The sequence below is a fragment of the Eucyclogobius newberryi genome, unplaced genomic scaffold (assembly GCF_026437365.1).
Source record: "Eucyclogobius newberryi isolate DKJ021-1_F unplaced genomic scaffold, fEucNew1.0.hap1 SCAF_3, whole genome shotgun sequence".
Taxonomy (NCBI): domain Eukaryota; kingdom Metazoa; phylum Chordata; class Actinopteri; order Gobiiformes; family Gobiidae; genus Eucyclogobius; species Eucyclogobius newberryi.
The window spans coordinates 24,932,015-24,954,380 of NW_027315945.1; the positions used below are offsets into that span (position 1 = coordinate 24,932,015).

Sequence of the window (22,366 nt, forward strand, 5' to 3'; positions counted from 1 at the left end):
ACCAGTCCATCAATTCTGGGGAAACTTGTGAGGAGCAGTGGGCGACTGGAAAATTATTTCCATCAAAGTGTGGGAACCCTGTTTTGGTGAAGCTCGAATATAATTTTGAGGCTATAAAAAGTATTTTTTTTTCATCCTTTGTATTGAAAAGCAAACTCAATGCCATTTGTGACCCTCATATCTTATGAGCATTTAGCTCAAATGTCAGTTAATAATTGAAAATGTACTATGGTATTTCACATTTCCCATGCTCCCTTTGGCTCCATGTCAGAATTTTGAACATTTAATTCTGATGACAGAGCATTTTAAATGGTCTATTATTTTAGCTTGATTCTTAACCCCAGTTTGACAGTGACAGAAAAAGGAAGTCCACAGCTTGTGTTTCCAGGAGAGGATTTACATCTCTCTCTGTCTCCTTGCACTTTAAGTTCTTTCTGTATTTTGCTTCGAGACAGACTTTTGAAGTAGACCATTTGCACTCAGCAGGGGTTCACTGTTATGAGGTGTCCTCCAGTTAATTGGTTTGTAATGTGAAAATGCCCTCAACCCAATACCACACACATATAGGGAGCCTTGTCGATCCCAGACTGCTACACAACACTGAAGTGACCTATTTTCAGATTGAACCATTTTAGATTTTGTATATCCTCAGCTTTGTTTTGGGGGCACTTTTTATTGTAACTTTGACTCATGACAGCTTATTTTTGGGAAGAAAAGTGGCAGATTTAAATTTAGTTTGAGTTCTGTTTTCTTGTTTGCTTGAGCGCTGTTGTTTTGAAAAATATTATACTTTCACTCATAATACTTTCACTCATAATAATAACTGCAAAAGTGTAAGAAGACAATGTAATGTTTAGATGCCTTTACTTGTAGTCATGAGTGGGATGTGAATTAATTAAATATAAAAATGGCAGACGCGCACCTCAGCAGTATTCGTATTTCCTGTGGTTTGTTTCCCTCTTTGCATGAATGATACTGAGCCAAGTACTGTAATGCCCAACTTCACTTCAAAGCTGCAAAGTCAATCTGTAACAGTGAACAAACATTTCTGTGGATACTTTGTGAAGCTGCCCACAATCTGTCCTCCAAACAATGCTGAACCAGTTAAAGTAGTGACAAAAACAAACTGAAGACTGCTGAAAAGTACAATAATACTGATTTGGCGTGCAACCAATCAATGGCGCTTTTACAGAAAATATTTTATTCAAAATGTGCCTGGCCTGGAATGTTCCACCTTGCCTGAGGGTCGGGCTCGGGCATGGACGTGTCAACCAGCTTCCTCCACAGACTCTGTGTCTTTTGCCTCCCTCTATATGCCATCAATAAACACTTCCAGAACATGGCAGATTTGGACAAAGTAGCCTACTGCAGTCTCCTTTTTTTCCTCACAACTGACATTAGTTGTGGCTCTGTCCCCATTTTCTTCAAGACTGACTCGTTTGTTCTGTGGGTTGTCAGGGGGATCCTCATGTGTTTGTAGCATGAGATTCTGAACGCTGCCAGACTGTTTATGTCAGTTGTACTCAGGGCCCAAGCCATAGCCTCTTAAGTTTAGTGCTCTTATGAAGAACTCGATCACGCCATGTTGCCACTTATCTATCTCCATGAAGACAAGCAGGTGACGTCACTTGGCCACATCTCAACTCACTGTAAGAATTACATTTATCCCAATTATTTTTGAGCTATAAAAACACATGTACTTAAATACATGCAAAGAATTTGAAGACACCCCATATATTGCACCTTTATTATTATTATTATTATTAATAATAATAATAATAATAATAATAATAATAATAATAATAATAATAATAACAATATTTTTTTCACATCAAGTTTAAACAAACTAAAAGCAAAAATAGAGTTGAATAATTTATTTTAATGTTAAAATCTTGTCTCGCTGCAGTGTCAATGGGACGGACCTTAAGTTATAGAAGGTTGTTCATGGATTTTGAGTAGTTCTTTCACCTCTGATGAAACTCTCTGACCCTTTGCAGACAGCTTTCTTCTGTATACGGTTTGATAAATATTTACATGGAAGAACACTGGCTGAAATGAAAATGAAAGTTTCCTTATCTTTTATTCTTACCTGACAGCAACTCTCCTCTGTGCATTTCTCCTTGTTTTTGAGCAAATGTGGTTTAAACCGGGTTTAGAGCTGCAACAGACAGGAGAGGTAGATAGGGGAAAGTGTGGCTACAGTGGTGAGAACAGATAAGTGATAAGATAAGAGCCGCTGTTTTTACTTTGGATGGAAAAGGTGCTAGATGTTTTGAGCAATTATACTAAAAATAGCGGGGTTCATGTGTAACAAAACTACTGTATGTAGTGATGTAATGAATAGCAAACCTCGTATTTTATCTCAATTATATAATAATAACTGCATTATAATTTGTAATGTCTCGCCACACTCCATGGAGTTAAGCATCTGTAGCCACAGCTGCCTTGGGGTCGATTGACAGAAGCAAGGCTGTGAATCTGCACCATTGAAGTATTTTTCAATTTGAAAACTGATTGGATATGACTCTCGGATAGGAGTCAGAACATCTTGATTTCATAAACAGTCATGACTACCTTGGATAGATGTCTTGTTTGAAGATGTGTCAGTAGTAAGGTTGTTATACTATATCTGTCTACCATATAGAGTCTCTAGACAGTGAAACCTTGTGAGCCCAGTCTGAGTTGATTTAGTGGGAGCAGGTGACTGTGGCAGAAACAGCAAGACTCCTCACAGTATGATGTCTGCTGCCTCCTCACTTTCACCTTGACAAGTCTATAAAAGATATAATTGCCCAGACCAGAAACTGTACATCTGTAGTGTAACGTAAAGAAATGTGATGGGTTAAGAGCAATTAACTTAAAAGTACTTTAACATGCCGCTCGTAATCGAGGGAATCGCACATATGCCTGCCGTGTGAGTTGTGAGTACGAATACGGCTCTTGACAATTTGCTGCATGTCATTATTCTTTCCTATTTCAAACTGAAGTAAATCTAATTGGCCTACAAAAAAAATACAATTTAAATGCCTATATACATTAGCAAGTTAATTACACCTGCATAAAATTAATGCACACAAGACTGCTGTTGATTATTTATGAAAGGTTAATTCAAAATCAAGCCAGTGTCATGTATTTAATGTATTCTACCACAGAAAAACTTAACGTGCACAACCCAATGGCCCTTTAAATATGTATATTTTTTGCATATTTTTTACACAATTCTTATACATATATATGTATACATATTTATTATCACAAACAATGATAATTATATGAGAAGAACTACAGTTTTTTGCCTATTACCCTTGAATCTTGAAATAAAATACACAAAAGACCAGAAGTCTGACTGTGTGGAAGCTTTGGTATTGACCGATATAAAGTTACGGAAATGTAAGGACGATTCTCTTCAAGGCCCTCAGACAGTGTGAATCCTTGTCATCATTATCATCTGTATTCTGTGTCAGCGCTTACATCTGCACACAACCAGAAAGTACGAGTCCCTCAGGAGCCACCCCCTTCATCAATCAGGCACTTTAAAGTGGAAGAAAGGACACGCTTATATAATAATGTACCGTGATATGGAGCTCATTCTAGGACTCACATTATTTAAGCAGCGCTTCAGAGCAGGGCTTGACACCAACAATAGTCCTTAACTCTGATTCATACATTTCTTTTATTTTTGGTGCTCTTGATGACATATTTGTGTATTTAAATTAATCCAACTCAAAAAAGAGGTGTAAATACAATAAGAGAGTCTGCCACCTGCTTGTTCCCATGGAGAATCTGATCCCTTGCCTGGAATGTTCCACACTATTGCATTAGACTTATCTAGCTCCATGGAGACAAATGGGTGAAACCACCAGGCCAAGTGACAAGTCAGGTCTGTGGAGAGGCAGTGTGTGCTTGTGTTTCAATGCATATTTCTTTGTCAATAATGACACCAATAATTTAAAAAATGTTTACCGTATTTTCCGGACGCACCGGAGTATAAGTCGCACCAGCCAAAAAATGCATAATAGAGAAGAAAAAAACATATATAAGTTGCACTAGAGTATGAAATGCGGTTGCAAGTGTGAAAATGACAAATAATATCACATAGTAGTAAAGTATATAAGCATAAATATAAGTATAAGTCGCACCTCGGCCAAACTATGAAAAAGATGAAAATACGGGTATACGGTACTAGAAACTAGATAGATTTATTGAACACCATACTATGGAATATTCCAGGCAAAGAAATAGTGATAGTAATAATAAAGTTACATCGTGCAGAAGAAAATATATTCTGACTAAAGGGAAATAGTGAAACAGACAAGCCAGTCACTAAGAAAATAGTCCTTTTCAGAACTAATATTTAGAACAGAAAAAAAATGTTGTTACATTGTTAGATAATAATGTTGAGTTAAGGTTTTGTGCATAATGAATTAACTCTGGCTCTTATTAAATTCATGTGAATATATATATATATATATATATATATATATATATATATATATTCTTTTTATATGTACTATGACAAAAACATACAAATTTATATATTTATTTATTTTATTTCCTATTATGGTGGCTATTTGTAGCAACAGTAAAGAGACCTTAATTATGAATGGTGTTATTAGAATAGTTTATTGTCAATGAACAGAATTCACAAACATAGGAACTTGCTTTTGGTGATTCGGTGCGACATAAGACAATGAACAATGATAAAAACTCAACCTATATAAGTCAAAAAGAAAAAGCAATTTAAATCTGCTATAGGATAAAAATAAAAAATAGGCTATATAGTAAATCTAATGAAAATATGATTTCAATCAGTAGCAATTCAGTAGGTTTTTTTTTTATATTATACTGACACTTTGTTGTAGAAGGCGATTAACAGAGTCCTAATCCCCATCAAACAACAGCTCATTAAACTCTCGTCACCTCCTTCCCTCCTCTGTCTCTGCGCCGGCCCCTGCCCCTAATCAGCTTACGTTTTACATTTTACAGACGCAAACTATTTTTAGAGTTATGTGTTTTAGTGAGCACCTGGAGAAGACGTCAGTGTTCTCCTGCACACACAAAGTCCTCCCCTCCACCAGGGCTTTCCCATTCCCCCGAGGGAGGAAGAGGAATCTGCGAGACAAGCCTTGTTCGCAGACGACTCGCATTTAATAGTTTATTTGCTAAACAGACTCTGGTGTGTGATCAAGATGATGTAACAGCAACAAAAGCACACATAAAACATGCAGAGGATGAACAAACAGCATAACACTTTAGCAAAACATCTATTTGTAAAAGTAAAAGAGTAGAATATAACTGCAGTAGTATAAAGCCACTATTAATAATGAGAAGAGCAATAAATACAACAAACTGTTTTTTATTAGCTTTTATTCCTGTTAAATAAGTAGAATAATTTAAACAGAAAATCGCTTCTTAATTGAAATTCTGTGAGCATTGTCAGCATTATCTTCTGACTCAGCTTCAGCCATTGAACATCTTAAAGTGACTCTCCTTGTTCACCAAATACTTTATACTTGACACTTTACTTATGCAGACGTGTCAACTACTGTGGTGAACTCGGGCAGTACTTGATTATGCTCCATGAAAAGCTGCATTAAGTATCTTTTTAAAATTCATATACAGGGCACACAATCCAAAAGTCATCCAGCTGAGGCATTCTTGTGTGCGCCACAAGATTAGTTATGGAAATGTGGCGCAGACTGCATTGTGTCAGCCTGCAGGGACTGTTTTACGCCTGTTGGGTTTTGAATTAACTTGAATAAAGTGAAAATGCAATGCCACTCATTTGATTGTTTTGACTGGGTGCCCATTTCCAAGTTGATGGGATAAACATGCATCAGTCAAAAACATTTGGGACCGAACATGTTGACTTGTATGAGAACCCCAGCATCACAATTTGAAATTCACAGAGTTATTCTCCAAAGGTTGTAAAGAGTAAAGGTTAGAGACGGGTGTGTGAAATGGGAGGTTAATGCAGGATAAACTTTCCTTATCTGTTTCTGCAGACAGCTGGAGCTGCACTCCCCCGACACCAGACACACTGTGGTGCTGCGCTGCCCGGACCAGCCATCTGCCCTGTCCTGGTTCGCCGCCATGCACTCGGTCACCACAGCACTGGCTCAGGTGTTTCTATGCGTTTACTTCACTGTATATAAAAGGTTTACCTCAGTCTTTATTGTTACTGCATGTGCTACAACTTTATCAGTGGTGGAAAGGGCACTGAAAATATACACTTAAGTAAAAGTGCAGTTACATGGCTAAAAATGTACTGCTGCCAAATTAAACTTAAGTAAAAGAAAAAAAATACACATAAGAATAGCACTTGGAGTACTAGTTACTACTGATTTACATTTTAATGCAATTTTAGTTCAAAGGTTTGTTTTAGGTTTAAAAATCTGCTCAAGAAAGTAAAATAACCCAAACATCTACTCAATTACAGTGATTAACGTGAGCATTTGTGAATTAGTAACTTTATTGCTTTGTGTGGCAATAAAGAAATCTATCACCAACATGCTTTTCCTTGAATGTTTGAAATTCAATTATCAACCTTGAATTTATTCACCTACAGATATTTTTATTGTTTAAAGAAATTTCACAAAATTCAGTTTAATAATGCATAAAACATCTCCATGGAGACAAGAAGGTAATGGACCCTCCATGTGAAAAGTTAGTGCACATTTTATATTGTAGTTTAGTTTATTTCAAGTAAAGGGATAATATATGTACAACTGAATGATCAGTGCTAGTGGTTACACAAGCACTGTGATCAAGCATTCATCAAATCTGACAAAAATATTCAAATACTATTCTGGAAATAGTTTCATGCACTTAAAGGTTGAATGGATGATTTTTTTGACCCAAATCTGAGTCTCATTTCCTCGTGGCGTGGACTGCCAATTAGTCCTGCCACGTATCAATCATAAAACGCACCTACCGCTCACCTGCAGCCGCGTGCGGCTCGTCCCCAGGAGAGCAGCACGTTTCCGTGTGTCTAAGCGCATTGATCTATCAAAATATAGTTCCCTCAGTGTACGGGACAAAATGAAGACAGAGAAAGACAGTTCGAGCTGACTCAGAAGAGACGGAAATCTACGGAAGACGAGAGATGCGATGTGATCCGTCGCACTAATAAACAAACGCACGTGTGTGTTGTATCAGTCCGCACGGGGGAGTGCGCATGCGCACTTCCGCCTGCGTTCTCAAATCGCCCAAAAATCGTCCATTGCGCCTTTAATAGGGTTTCTGATAAATTGGTTTTGTTTTTAGCAATGTTGAATTACTCATCTTGAAACTTGCATTAAAATTTACTTCTTTTAAATAAATCAAATGAAGTAGAACAGCCAGCAATTGTTCCACAAGGAACACAAAAAATTACCCAATAAAGCCACATTTTTCTCACATATTGACACAGTTATGGTGCAAACTTGATTATTATAAGGATATTTACAGACAGGGGCACAACATTTTGTACTGGAGCTGCACTGTATCTATTTCATTGCTCCTTTTATTTAAGAATTTGTTCGACAAGCTTATTGCACATGCACAAACACAATCACTACTCTGGTGATTTATCGATGTCTGTAACACGGGGAAATGAGTTTGTCCTTCTGTGCATGTAGCGAGCCCACTCTACATCCTCTCTGCGTGTGCACTGAGCATGATCCAATCTCACTCTCTCTCACCACAGCGCGCACTGGCAGAGGTCATCCAGAACCACGGCAGCATCGGCATCGCTGGCAGCAAAGAGATCAGACACCTGGGCTGGCTGGCGGCGAAGGTAGGTGTTCTGCGTTAGCGCCTGGACCTGGGTGTGAAATGCATGCGTTATGAAAGTATACAATGAGTTGCTTCAAAGAGTGACAGGCACCCACGTTACATTTGTCACATTTTATTAGTCCGCCTTGCACTGCCAGGATTTGATGGCCGCACCTGTTAGTTTTTGTCATTCATTTGCAGCCATTAAAAGTGCCCGTTTAATTCCTCCCAATTATAAAATGGAAATGGTCGGTTTGCTCCTGTACAGCTTGTGTGTGCTGTTTGTATGCATAATTTCATTTATTATCATATCTTCAAAAATAACTCACAGACGCACACCTGCAGCGAGCGAACATACGATTAACACAATTTAATCTGACAACAATTGATCCGTCCCACTCACTGTACATTACTGTTTCTTATCAACATATTGTTATTATTTTGACCTATGACCCGTTAAGTCGCTCAATGGGATTGGCTGAGACAGAACTTCAAAGAGGAGCTTAGGAATCATAGCTATGCCGCCGATAAGCTCTTATAATGAGAGTAGTTAAAGAGCACTGTCAAATAAAACTCGGTGGCTGTGTGCAGGAGGTCTAAAGATTAACAGTGAGTTTTAAAGTGAGGCAAGGGCTCTGCTTGTTAAAGGCAATAGTGGGCAGACAAAAAAAGTTAACTGCGCCTTTGTGTTTTGGGTAATTTAACTTTTGCGGTGCCCTGAATGTTTAATTTGGAGCAGTTTTAGTTTAAAAAATATATCATTGTTACCGGACTCCCCCAGTGAGGCACTTTGTTTGCACCATTTATTAGTTATGAAGACAAAACGACATCTGCTTCTCTGCTGCGTATAAACAAAACAACTTTTACCACAAATGTCTTCTCTGTCAAGTAATATTTTTCAAATATGCTGCACTAATTAGTTAGTAAAGGAGGGATACTGATGTTAATATTTAATGTTTAGAAATAAAAGCTCTGAATATACTTCTTTAAGAATTAAGGATACTGAGTTTTGTATTGACACTTCAGAGCTTTTTAAATAGATTTACATTTATAACTTATTTTTTCAATCTGGCTTTATGCGAATGAAAAGTTCAATTTTGTAATTCCTCACAAACTTGAGGAATAGTAACATGATAGACAATGGGAAATAAAGACAATTAAGATTTCACCTTCAATCTCAATAATTACAAATAATATTTAAAAAAGTTTCTTCTCACAATAATCAAAACACTAACATGTGATATTGTGACAGCCCTATGTGAAGGCAAGCGAATCATTTTTACAGGCCACAATTGTTTTTTTCCTATACATTGGACTGTCAAACTTACATGTAACTGAAAATAACTGAACAATAGTAAACATGTGAGGAGCATGAAGCCATTCCTCATTCAATAAATACCCCATTGGTTATGCATGAGATTTACCCTTTGTGTTGAAGCTTAATCCATGAGTGAGTCCAGGTTTGCACAGATCACTTCTCATTATTTGTGGTCGCGTTGCAGACGGAGAGCGAGAAGCAGAGCTGGAAGCCGGTACTGGTGGTCCTCACTGAAAAAGACCTGCTGTTATTTGACAGTCTCCCACGGGGCCGAGATGCTTGGCAGAACCCCACACACACATACCCTCTGCTGGCCACGCGGTACGTCCAACACACACACACACACACACATACAGACACACACACACACATACAGACACACACACACACACACACACATACAGACACACACACACACACACACACATACAGACACACACACACACAGACACACACACACACACACACACAGACACACACACACACACACACACACAGACACACACACATACAGACACACACAGACACAGACACACACACACACAGACACACACACACACACACACACACACACATACAGACACACACACACACACACATACAGACACACACACACACAGACACACACACACACACACACACACAGACACACACACACACACAGAGACACACACACATACAGACACACACACACACACAGACACACACACACACAGACACAGACACACACACACACAGACACACACACACACACATACAGACACACACACACACAGACACACACACACACACACAGACACACACACACACACACACACACAGAGACACACACACAGACACACACACACACAGACACACACACACACACACACACACACACACACACACACACAGACACACACAGACACACACACACACAGACACACACACACACACACACACACAGACACACACAGACACACACACACACACAGACACACACACACACACACACAGACACACACACACACACACACACATACAGACACACACACACACAGACACACACACACACACACACACACACACACAGACACACACACACACACACACACACAGACACACACACACACACACACACACAGAGAATACTATATCCACTACTGCTCTGTATTCAGTTGACTGTTTTATCCTTCCATAGCGGTGTGGTTGATATTTTCAACACCTCTGTATCTGAAAAATGTAGCTGGTGTTTAATACAGTAAATTATTGAAATGATTGCGTTTAGCTGAGGTAACACTCCTTTGATATTCAGTCCATTTTACAGCCAAATGTTTGTCTTTGAGATTTGGAAGGTGAAGGATTTTTTTAATTTTTCCTACGTGAGCAATACAATCTGCAAATACAAATTGTTGAAAATGGAGCCGCAAAGAATCGTGAGCTGCAGGTTCAAACACTGAATCATCCAGAAGCTTATACTTGTGCTGTGTCTTTAGGTGAAACACTTCAGCTCTTTTGCTTCTTGTGATTATTGCCCGCAAAAGTGGATGAATGTGTGGAACTATATGACCAAATACTATTAGGGCTATCACTAATGATTATTTTCGTGGTCGACTATTGGGGGATTTTTTTTTTTTGATGAATCGATTATTTCACTGAATCATTTCAAATAATACAATATCAACCAAACAAGCTTGAAATGATGACTGAAGGCTTCAAGATAGAGGATATTTACAGATAAACTATATTATTATGATCATCTGAAATTGCTTTTCCTTTTTTGGACTTTTTGATTTTTCTACTGCCTTTGTTATAAAAAAGATCATTTTTAAAATTAGTTTTAGAGTCTGTATTGACCAAATATTCCAATTATCAAAATACAACTACCATTTTGTTGTATCTGTGGTATAATACAGCAGCATACAGATACATACAACATACAAACAACTTATCTAAATTGCCATTGTGAAATTGTATATATTGTGTATATCTCTGTGTTTTACTTTACACTTGTACATATACTAATTTTTATCTTATCTGATCCATCTAGCTATTTTTTAGTTAAGTTGGTCCTTCAACTGCCTCATCCTTGTAAGGTTCAAAGTCATAGTTTTGTAGTTTGTAGGACTTTTTAGAGACTCCACAGAAAATGCAACGCCTGTTCTGTGTTTCTGGCAGTAACTGAACTGACTCGAATGTGATTTGACACAGTCTGGTGGGGTCCGGTCCTGATCTGGGTTCCCCTCACTCCGGCACAGAGCTCTACTTCGCCACTCGGACGGGCACGCGGCTGGGCATCGAGACGCACCTGTTCAGGGCTGAGACCGCCAAGGACCTGTCTCTGTGGACCAGGCACATTGTCAACGGCTGCCACTCTTCTGCCGAGATGATCAAAGAAGTCTCCACCAGTGAGTTTGGCACAAAACACATGCCATACCAACAAAGTGATCAATAATACTAATGCCGTGCGGTACATGTGTGTAGACAAAGCCTCTCAGGGCGTTGCACTGTAGTCATTATTCAGCCGCTCCACATTTATGTAGGAAAGGTGGGTGAAGTTTCTCGCCCAAGGACACTTCAGCAGTATTATCCTTGCCTGTTCGATTTCCGATGGGCGTGATTGACAGGCAACGAATCAGACAAAAGGAATGGTCTATTAAAACAAACATGGTGGCTTACGAGTGAAGAAGAAGAAAAAAAAATAACAAAGAGAACTGATACTTCTGCAGAATCAGAAAAAGGAGTTATATCTTTTGAGAGACACATTTTACGAAGTAGAGGCTGTGATCAGATTGTTTGTGGGTTTTCTGATGTGCTTTTCTCCAGACTATCCTGCATTTGAACAAAGCAGCCGGAGCCGGACGATAAATGAGTGGAGTAATTGCCACTAGCGAAACATACCTCACAAACGAATGTAACGCAAAAAGGAACAAACCAGCATTTAAAAAAAACATAAATCCATAGAAAACCAATTAAACACCAAAATTGTGTTGATTAAAAGGTTATCAAACAACCTGTGAAACAGACATCGAACAACTAGACAAAGCAAATGAATAAATACATATAAAACAAAACATATCTAATTAAACAAATTAATACATCTTCAATATACATATTCCATTTGTGTCGGTGTAATCCCTCATTCGTCCAGGCGTGTTCCATAGTAGAAAAAGCTTCAGTTGTAGTCATATTTTTTCAAACTGAGTCCAGATGACTACAACTGAAGCTTTTTCTACTATATTCCATTTGTACGTATGGTATAGTTTTTGGCTGGTCACTCACTATGGATGCTTTCCTCCGTCATGCTCAGGCCTGTCCTTGCAAAATGCTGCAAGATTTAATGGGCTGATGCGGTAAGTCTTGCCTCAGGTCATGTAGGCCTGAAATACAACCTAAATCCAGCGGATAAAAGCAAAGATACACATTTTCTACACTGGAATAACACATGTGATATAATGTGACAGCCATATAGAAGCATGGACAAAGCACTTGCTATTTTTAGAAAGCAATGCCATTCTTTATCTTGTTTTAGTGTGCTATTTGGCACTGGGCATTGGTTGTCCTGGGAATTACATACACAAGTACTATCCCTCTTGGCCCTGTCCCTTCCCATGTGGCCCAAAGCATCCTGGGAACAGGCAGGTCGGTCTTCAGTGGGTCTGTGTAGTATCTCACCAAATTAGGTTTTTCCTTTTTGAATCTGAATATGTGCTGGTTGCAAAATGTGCATCAGCTGAATGAAGCCCCTTAAATCATAGATGTGTGGACTTTAGGTGAGAATGTTAGACTTTAATGAGAACAGCAGGGCCTCGGTCTGCACTGGAGAGTTCAATTATAATGGAACACTAAGGTGGGACATAAAATAGGATTGTTCATGTCATGGTACTCGGCTGGAAAATGACTATCGCAAGATAGGGTTGAGCTCCCATAGGGAGAGCTCAAAACATGAGTGTGTTATCAAGCTTTACACTGCTCTTTTAATGAAGTCTAAAAGTGATAGTACTCATTGGCAGAATATTGTTCATGTGCAGTAATATTGATTGTATCAGACAGATACAATTTAATGGACTGCCACAGACCATGAGGGAACATTTAATTCACAATATGCAATATTGTTGAAGTATTTGTGTAGGACATATCTGAAGTCAGTGTCCAAATTACCAACAATTTGTACCATGGACCAAACCTGTGCGAATGAGGGGGTCCCATGAGATTGCTGAAGTATGCTGGTTGTAATAAATAAAAAGAGTATAGGCAAGGCAAGTTTATTTGTAGAGCACATTGCATACACAAGGCAAAATGCTTCACACAACAGGAAAAAATGTATTCAAATCACAAAGAAATTACATAAACCACAAAACAGTTTAAGAAATAAAAGAGAAGAGTGCAAAGAAAAATCATTTCAGTCATATGCACAGCTAAACAAAAAGTAAAAATAGTTTTTAGCTTAGATTTGAACATTGTCAGAGTAGAAGCCTGTCTCACATCTTCAGGAAGACTGTTCCAGATTTTAGCTGCATAAAACTGAAACACAGATTCCCCATGTTTAGTCCTGACTCTGGCACCAGCAGGAGGCCGGTCCATGTTTAGTCCTGACTCTGGCACCAGCAGGAGGCCGGTCCATGTTTAGTCCTGACTCTGGCACCAGCAGGAGGCCGGTCCATGTTTAGTCCTGACTCTGGCACCAGCAGGAGGCCGGTCCATGTTTAGTCCTGACTCTGGCACCAGCAGGAGGCCGGTCCATGTTTAGTCCTGACTCTGGCACCAGCAGGAGGCCGGTCCATGTTTAGTCCTGACTCTGGCACCAGCAGAAGGCCGGTCCATGTTTAGTCCTGACTCTGGCACCAGCAGGAGGCCGGTCCATGTTTAGTCCTGACTCTGGCACCAGCAGGAGGCCGGTCCATGTTTAGTCCTGACTCTGGCACCAGCAGGAGGCCGGTCCATGTTTAGTCCTGACTGGCACCAGCAGGAGGCCTATGTGAGTAACTATGTGAGTGAGTGGTGCTAACAAACTGTTCAGCACAGACTTTAGAAATCTGGTGGGTAACACATCAAGGCAGCATGTAGATGAACTCAGACTGGTGATGATCTCATGGACAGTTTTGTCAGTTACTGGTGCAAAGTGAGTTAGCTCTAAGTGTCTTGGTGGTTTTAGGATGATGTTTTGCATTGTGGGATTTATAGCATTTTTAATGCCCTGAACTTTGTCATTAAAGAATAATGCAAACTCATTACACTTGGATGTGGAAATGAGTTCTAACGGCAGCTGAGCTGGAGGGTTTGTTAATCTGTTTACTGTGGCAAACAGGACACGCGAGTTGTTACTGCAGCTTACAATTATTTCAGAAAAATATCTTTCCCTAGTTCTACATAAGATTAGGTTGTACATGTTCAGCTTCTCTTTGTAAATCTCCTTTTGAACCTGGAGCTTTGACTTGCGCCATTTCCGTTTGGCCCGGCGGCACTCCCTTTTCTGTGCCTTGACCGAAAAATAAGCCTTCTGCTTATTTTCAACCATTTTAGCCTTCATAGGGGCAATGGTGTCCAGAACATTCAAAACACTAGATGTAACTGAGTTCAACAAATCATTTCCATTAGAACATGAGACATTTTCAAAGTTTATAACATCTAGATACTAATTTTGGTATCAAAATGTCACATCAATTGGAAAATCAGAGCTTTTCAGGTCTTCCTCTTGCTACTCGCTATTTTATATATTTTTCAATTAAGATCATAGTATGCAAATCAGTATTGAGTGTTGAATGTTGAATGTTACTTTTGTGACCGCATTACACAGTACATACAGTAGTCACATAGTTCGTTTGAATATACATATATTAAAAGATAACGCGTAGAATTATGACCAACAATAATGATGATAATATTGTGCACTATTTGCCTGAAATTTCACTGCTAAAGTTTACCAACTACATTCAAAGTCCTTACATCTTATCTAGGTTTGTTAACTTTTTTGCAACCTTTTTAGTTGGAGACATTTTAAAAGTCTGCTCCAGAGTAATTATGCCAGGAAGGAGTGAAAGAGGATTGACTCACTTTGCTGTCATGCCGTTGACCTTGTCTGTGTTTGATCTGGGTATCTCTGATAAATGTCTGGGATAGTTTCACTTCTCATTCACTGTCAGAGCTCATGATGAAGATGTGCGGCTGCTCACGTAGATCAACTCTCAATCACATTCTGGGCACTCGGCCATTCTCACACAACTTTTAAGAGCTGTGCAATTCATTCTGGTCAAAAATCACCGCACTTGACTTAGCTGTCACTTTATATTGCTCACGCTGATCATTATTTCATTTGTCCAGGCCACATCTGCTGCAAGTTTTTGCCCAATTTGTTATTATGATTAAACCAGTTAAAATCTATCTTTAAAAAAATAAAGGCTCGATACTAAAATTGCAAACTCAATTTCGTTCCATTGGAAAAGGCAAATACAGATTTTGACAACACAATAATAGTAAAAATGCATTGTTTAAAGGTGAATTGTGTAAAAGCTTTGTGGGATATAATGCAGTATGCAGACAAAAATAAAAAAGTTAAAGGCGCAATGGACGATTTTTCGGCGATTTGAGAACGTAGGTGGAAGTGCGCATGCGCACTCCCCCGTGCGGACTGATACAACACACACGTGCGTTTGTTTATTTGTGCAACGGAGAGCATCGCATCTCTCGTCTCCCGTAGATTTCTGTCCACTTCTGCGTCAGCTCGAACTGTCTTTCTCCGTCTTCATTTTGCCCCGTACACAGAGGGAACTATATTATGATAGATCCATGCGCTTAGGCACGCGGAAACGTGGGGACGAACCGCACGCGGCTGCAGGTGAGCGATAGGTGCGTTTTATGATTGATACGTGGCAGGACAAATGATTTATCCACGCCTCGAGGAAATATGATAAAAAATTTGCTGAAAAAAATCGTCCATACCACCTTTAAAGACAAAAGACAAAGGACAAAGATAGGATAAAAAACACAAGACAAAAAAGGAAATTATAATAATAATAATAACAAAAGAAAATGAAAAGCTGCCTAAACTCCCTATAGTTTGGGCTAAATTACTGTGCATCATAAATAGTCACCCGCACTTGATTAAATTGTTCCAATTGTTCCATATTTAGATTCTATTACATTAAAGAAAGCAGGCCAAGTTACAGGTCAGATCTGTGGAGAAGCGACTACACTTGAATATGGCTTACATCAAGAATGCATGTTTTTCAAGGTATTTGTTTAAATAAATAAATAATTGAAGCAGCTGTTATTGAATAAATCCCAGATATATTTAATGTCATAACAGATATCAAAACAATAGCATCTCCATGTTTGGACCCCCTACCTGAAAGGTTACACAGTATACCTTTAAAACAGTTGAAATAAATGTTTAACCTTTAGTAGTTTTAGATATAGATATTTTATCAGATCTACACAATTCTAAACTGGTTCATAAAAAGTTCTAATTCTATACTATTCATGTGATTTTTTTTCAGTCATAGTTCAAATGAGATTCTAATTTCTAGTTTTATCCCTGATGCTGGTTCATTTCAGATCCTCTTGTTTGTGTGACTATAGACACCCCATTTGTCTGGTAGAACGAGTAAGATTGATTTCGAGGTCAAATGCACTAAAGAAACAGGTAAACAGCCTAATGACAGTGTGAGAGAAGCACTTAACCGCAGCAGCTGTGCAGAACTGAACCTATTGACCTGCTGCGACTCCCCAAGTCTCACACAGCACGACACAACCTTTAAAGAGCAGCTAATGTCATTTAGAAGTTGTAAATAACTGAAGCAATTGAGTTTTATCCCGTAGTGACCCTAAAGCATTTCACCTGGAGCTATGTTATAACGCCGTCTTCTCTAATTAACATCATCTCTAAGTCCTATCAAATTCCTATCACTGTTAAGTCTAATCCACTCTCCATCACCGGGCTAAAAGGGCCTTTTGTGGCTGCTTTGGAAAGCCCGTGTGCGAGTTTGAACGAGGGGAGCGTCGGAGACCTGCAGGGTCCACGAGTCTCAGGTGGACCAGGACAGACCAGGATATAGGATTTCACTGCAGCACAAAACACTTTTATAGCTCTTTGTGTCAGGCTCAATTCTACATTCTACTCCAGGCAAAGATCAACAAAACATTAACATACGGTTTTATTCAGTAGAATGACTGGACAACTGAGGGTCTACAGAGTCATGACTCAGGTGACAGTTCACACCTAAGAGTAGTTCTATAGACTTGAAAAACAACAGACATGCCTGACTGTAAACAACTAGTTTGCGTCAGTTTGGGTGTAGTTTCCTCCTCCCTTCAGACAGATATAAAGCAGGGACTCTCTAGTTCTGTCAGAAGAACTGAAAAAGCTTCTTGGAACGTCTTCACACTTAAAATTTTGCTTGCATGAGGAGGAAAATACATTCTTCTAAGTGCTGTATCTTCAGAATGTTTCCCAATAGGCTTTTCTATATTTTACAATGTGCATATTTGGGATATTTTATGAAAAAAGTCCTCTTCAGATAATTCCACTTTTTTTCAAGGTAATCCTGGTCAAGACAGCAGCATCTACTTACATAACTTCACATAAAAGCAGTTACAAACAATCGAGACTCCCAAACCATTCAGCCTTAATTTAAACTGACTTATTAGACCCAGTTGTTTAGTTTCCAGACCTTTTGTAAATGACTGCAGGTTAAGGGTGCACAGTATTGAAATGCTACTTTATGCTTGAGATAGCAAAGAATACTGTGTTTGTAGTTTTTGTTGAATATATGCACAGAGATTTGAAGCAGACACATAATACTCTTGTAAATAAACATGTGCCAGTAGCTTGTGTAATAAATGTAATGTAATTGTAATAAAACCTACAAACCACCCTCTTGGCCAAACCACTTTATCATTTCTACTCAATTAACTTCCTGTTTGAACGCTTTTACACTGTTAGTTTCTAAACATAGTAACAGAAGGATATGAAAGAGATGTGAATAATAATGACGGCGATATTTATCACTGAAGTTAACTGCAGATTGACACGTAACTGTAATTGCTATTCCAGCCTTTCCAAAATCCTCATTTATACATTTATAGCATGCACACATCAAATTCAAACAGTGTGGAGATAACAGCTCACTTTCACACAAGCACTCTGCACGGGAGATCAAATCAGACAAGTCTAATCTTTAAATGTTTTAAACTTGAAGTCTTTATGTTTGCAAAAGGAGACACAGAAGGTATCTCTTCTGTCACCGCTCTGCAAATGCTTCTCCGTCACACAGTGGAGATGAGACAGGTTTGTCACAAAAAACAAAAAAGTGCGGGAGAGAAAGATAAGAGAGAACGCGAGTTTCAGTACGTGACAACCCGTCTTAAGAGACAAGTTTGTTTCTAGACTGTAATGTATGTAGACAGGAGGCACAGATCGAAGCAAAGAATTGATATCTAACTGAGCCACTTGAACAACCACAGCGCAAACCAAGGACAATGATGAAAGATGGGACCGTTTTCATTTTATTATGGAAATGGTACTTGTATTATTTATGTCTGTAGTCTATGAGTGATTGTCGTTTTCTTTACAGAGTGGCTGGTTCAAAGTAGATTTAACCATTTGTTGCGTCATCTTTTTTAAACCACTGCCCTGTCAAACTGTGTTATTATCACGTTGCTAATAAGAAGCCAAAATGTGCCCTTGAAAAACTTGCTTATTAATTTTTCTGCATCTCGGATCATACTGAAGCAACATCTTTCCTAACCCAACCCCAAACAAGTGCCAGTCCCATATTAATAGAGAACAGAGTTATGTAAAAGGTTCATTAGCCAAACATTGTATCAAGATACTTCAAACTAATACTACCCAAGTAGAAGTACAAGTAGCGATACAAAAAATGTGTCGGATTTCTCATTTAAAGTTCACATTGAACCGTGAGTCAGGAACACGCTGATCTTGCACCGCAAATCCACTCTAGGATAGCTTTGTGCAGTTATTCCCACTTGGTTCTCATAAATCTCTGTCCACTTTTTGCTTTTTTTCCTCACTCTTGATTATGCACCATGACAGAGCATATCTGGGCAAGTGACAGGCAGTTGTTTTCCTATGATACCTAGTGGGCAATGTTCCTGATTGGACAAGAACTGGTGTCCCTGGCAAAAGCTTAACTAACAAAATAATTAGCAAAATGTATAGCTTATATCTTACTGTCTCAATTTCTTTCTCAATTATCTGCATTTTCAATACTGCATAATATACTCAGGACCTCAAGTGGGAGCCCACCATCAGCTCCCTCATCAGGAAGGCCCAGCAGAGGATGAACTTCCTGCTGCAACTGAGGAAAGCAAAGCTGCCAGTGCAGATGATCATCATCATTGTGTCCATCTTCACCTCCTCCATCACCGTGTGCTACACTGGAGCCACAACCAGGGACAAACAGAGACTACAGCCCACAATCTCTGTTTGTCAGACTTCCATCTATGCACATCTATGCACACCTGTACGTCTCCAGGGCTCTGGGATGAGCAGGTCGGATCACAGCCGACCCTTCTCACCCTGGACACGGACTATTTGAGCCACTCCCCTCAGGAAGGAGGCCACTCCCCTCAGGCAGGAGGCCACTCCCCTCAGGCAGGAGGCCACTCCCCTCAGGCAGGAGGCCACTCCCCTCAGGCAGGAGGCCACTCCCCTCAGGCAGGAGGCTACAGTCCATCCGGACCAGAATCTACTCCCACAAGAACAGTTTTTACCTTTGGACTCATGAACACTTTAAAACACCTGCCTCTTTAAGTATTGTTTAAATTAACAATTATTCATTGTACTGCACAGTTTTTGCACTATTTTCTGACCAACAGTAAATTTTGTGTATATACTCAGACTCAGAAGAACATTTTTATTAGTACATTTGTAATGTTAAGCATGCCTTATTTTGTATATATGTTTGCTATTATTATTAGTATTCATTGTTGTATGTTGCACCTTAACGCCAAAGCAAGTTTGTGAATTTTCTTGGCAATGGCAATAAACCCTTTTCTGAACAGGGCCTTTAATGTAATTAGAAGGAAAAACCTAAAATAATGTACAAAATCTCATACGTTCAAATGCTATACCACAAAAGTTCGAAAGGCAAAATCAAATGTGAGTAAGCAAACCACAAAAGTACTAGTTATAACAGAGCACTACACGCCTCTGTTCATTGTGCTTGATTGAACAATGAATAACAACCAATGATGCATATATTATATCATCAGTGCATGTGTTGGCATCTGTGATTTTCCAGCTCAAGATCAACCACAAGGCACTGCCCATTTACTTTTATTAGAAAAAGCAACATGTATTTTTCTTGCGTATATGGCTTTGTTGTTGATTAGTAATTATAGCACACTGACATTGAAATTGGCATGTTGTGTTGCAGGTTGTCTCTTCCAGGGGCAGGAGTGCAGGCTGGTCATCCATTATGAAAAGGGCTTCTCTGTTGTGACGGATCCAAAGCGGCTCGACGATGACAATGATGGGATCCAATTGGCCCAAACTCCTGTTAAACCCCGCGTGCTACTGTCCCACCCCTTTGAGACTCTCAAGATGTCCTCAGACGACGGGATACGCATGCTTTTCCTCGACTTCGGCAGCAAAGAAGGCGAGATGGTGAGTGAGCGATGGGTAAAAGTACTCTATGATTCATGTTATTCTGTCGCCGGTAAGAACGGAAAAGATCATTTATAAAACTGTGTTTTCATAACACATAAATAATACTTTAAAATACCTCAATCTATCGTCTTCACTAAACACATTTATTCTTCTTGGTTACTTTCCAGATGCCCTTTTGGCCCTTTTACACAGTGTACAAGATCATTTACCAGCCCACAGTATTTTGATTAAGACATATACAAAAACCTTACTTTATATAATATATGATATGCCACGAAAGAAAAACAGCATGTAGTTCTATAAGCTTTGGAATGGTTTTGCATGACTCTCAGTAAATAGAACAAGTGGAGGGGACATTGGGGAAATGAAGCAAAAATACCAACTAAAAGAGCCAGGCAGAGAGTGGAGGAAGTAAATTACAGCACTTCATCAGAAAAGAACTCCTAAATAAACGCATTTCACTGCAGGTTGTAGTGGCTGATGAGAGCTTCTGGTGTAGAGTGGGTTTTCTACAGATCAAAAACAAGCTTGTAGTGTTTGAGAGTTTTAATCTGTTAACAGCAGCTAAGAGCCTCGTGAATGTGTAGACTGTTATTTTCCTCTTATAAACCTTTCTATAATGCACAATCAAGGACTGATTTTTATTATCTTTATGCTGCAGTTTTACCTAATCTTACTGATTATTTTATCAGTAATGGACAGGACCTACTTGTACGGACATTTTGTACATTTTGATTTGAAAAGTGTCACATTTGCATGAGTAATTTTGAAGGAAAAAAGAATAACCTTTTATCTCTTAATGGCTGGAATTGCAATTAAAAGATTCAATTAATAGTAGTAGTAACAGTAGTATTTGTGATGAAACTCTAGGGACAACTGCTGATAATTGGCTCTAGCTACAGTATAAACATTAACAGTTTTGAGAATAAGAAAATGTTTTATGTGTCTTTTTATTTTATTTATTTTATTTATTTTATTTATTTTATTTATTTTATTTATTTTATTTATTTTATTTATTTTATTTATTTTATTTATTTTATTTTTTATTTATTTTTTTATTTTTTTTATTATTTATTGGAACACATTGAAAAACCGGAACGGAAAATCAAACAATGTTCTTTTTTTACCTGGATATGAGGCCATGACAAGCATCACACACACTTTTGGTGCTTTTGAATGCCACAATTATCAGTCATTGGTTCAAACACTATCACCATATATGGACTGGCACATCCCACTCCAGCCTCCAACGGCCAAGTCCAGCCTCTTTACGCCAGCGTTAAGGTCAGGAAGGTTGCAAAATAGTACTCTGGCCCCGCCCCCTGGAAAAGGCTCCCGTTAACGCTACCTCCAGGGGCAAAATATGGCCCTAAATGTATCTCTAAACAGTGAGTCTTGGTAGGTTTATTCATTTGCTTGTGGCAAATTAGATAATTTAATCAGCAACTTGATGCATGGCAGTTAATTACACAAGACATGCAGAGTGTTGTGGATGTGGATGGTAGAATAAGTTGGCCATATCAGCAGAACAGATTCTGGTGCACTTTGCAGCCACTCACATTCTCATCTCAGCTCAGTTTTATAAAAGTTCCAAAAGCATTTAAGGAAGCAGCTGATGGCTCATTATTTCTGTGTTTGAAATGTAATCGGCTCTTTCACCATTGCCTTTACTTGGCAGGAAGTAT

At 38.9% G+C, this 22,366-nt stretch overlaps 1 protein-coding gene across 1 annotated transcript in view; it reads left to right on the forward strand.

The window, feature by feature from the left end:
* sntb1 (syntrophin, basic 1) overlaps window positions 1–22,366 on the forward strand; it is a 35,241-nt gene that overhangs the window by 10,943 nt on the left and 1,932 nt on the right. Inside the window, exons 3-7 of the mRNA XM_072460386.1 lie at window positions 6,006–6,123; window positions 7,688–7,777; window positions 9,258–9,394; window positions 11,264–11,460; window positions 20,449–20,678. Coding sequence (XP_072316487.1) covers window positions 6,006–6,123; window positions 7,688–7,777; window positions 9,258–9,394; window positions 11,264–11,460; window positions 20,449–20,678 — 772 coding nt within the window. The remainder of the gene's footprint in view (window positions 1–6,005; window positions 6,124–7,687; window positions 7,778–9,257; window positions 9,395–11,263; window positions 11,461–20,448; window positions 20,679–22,366) is intronic.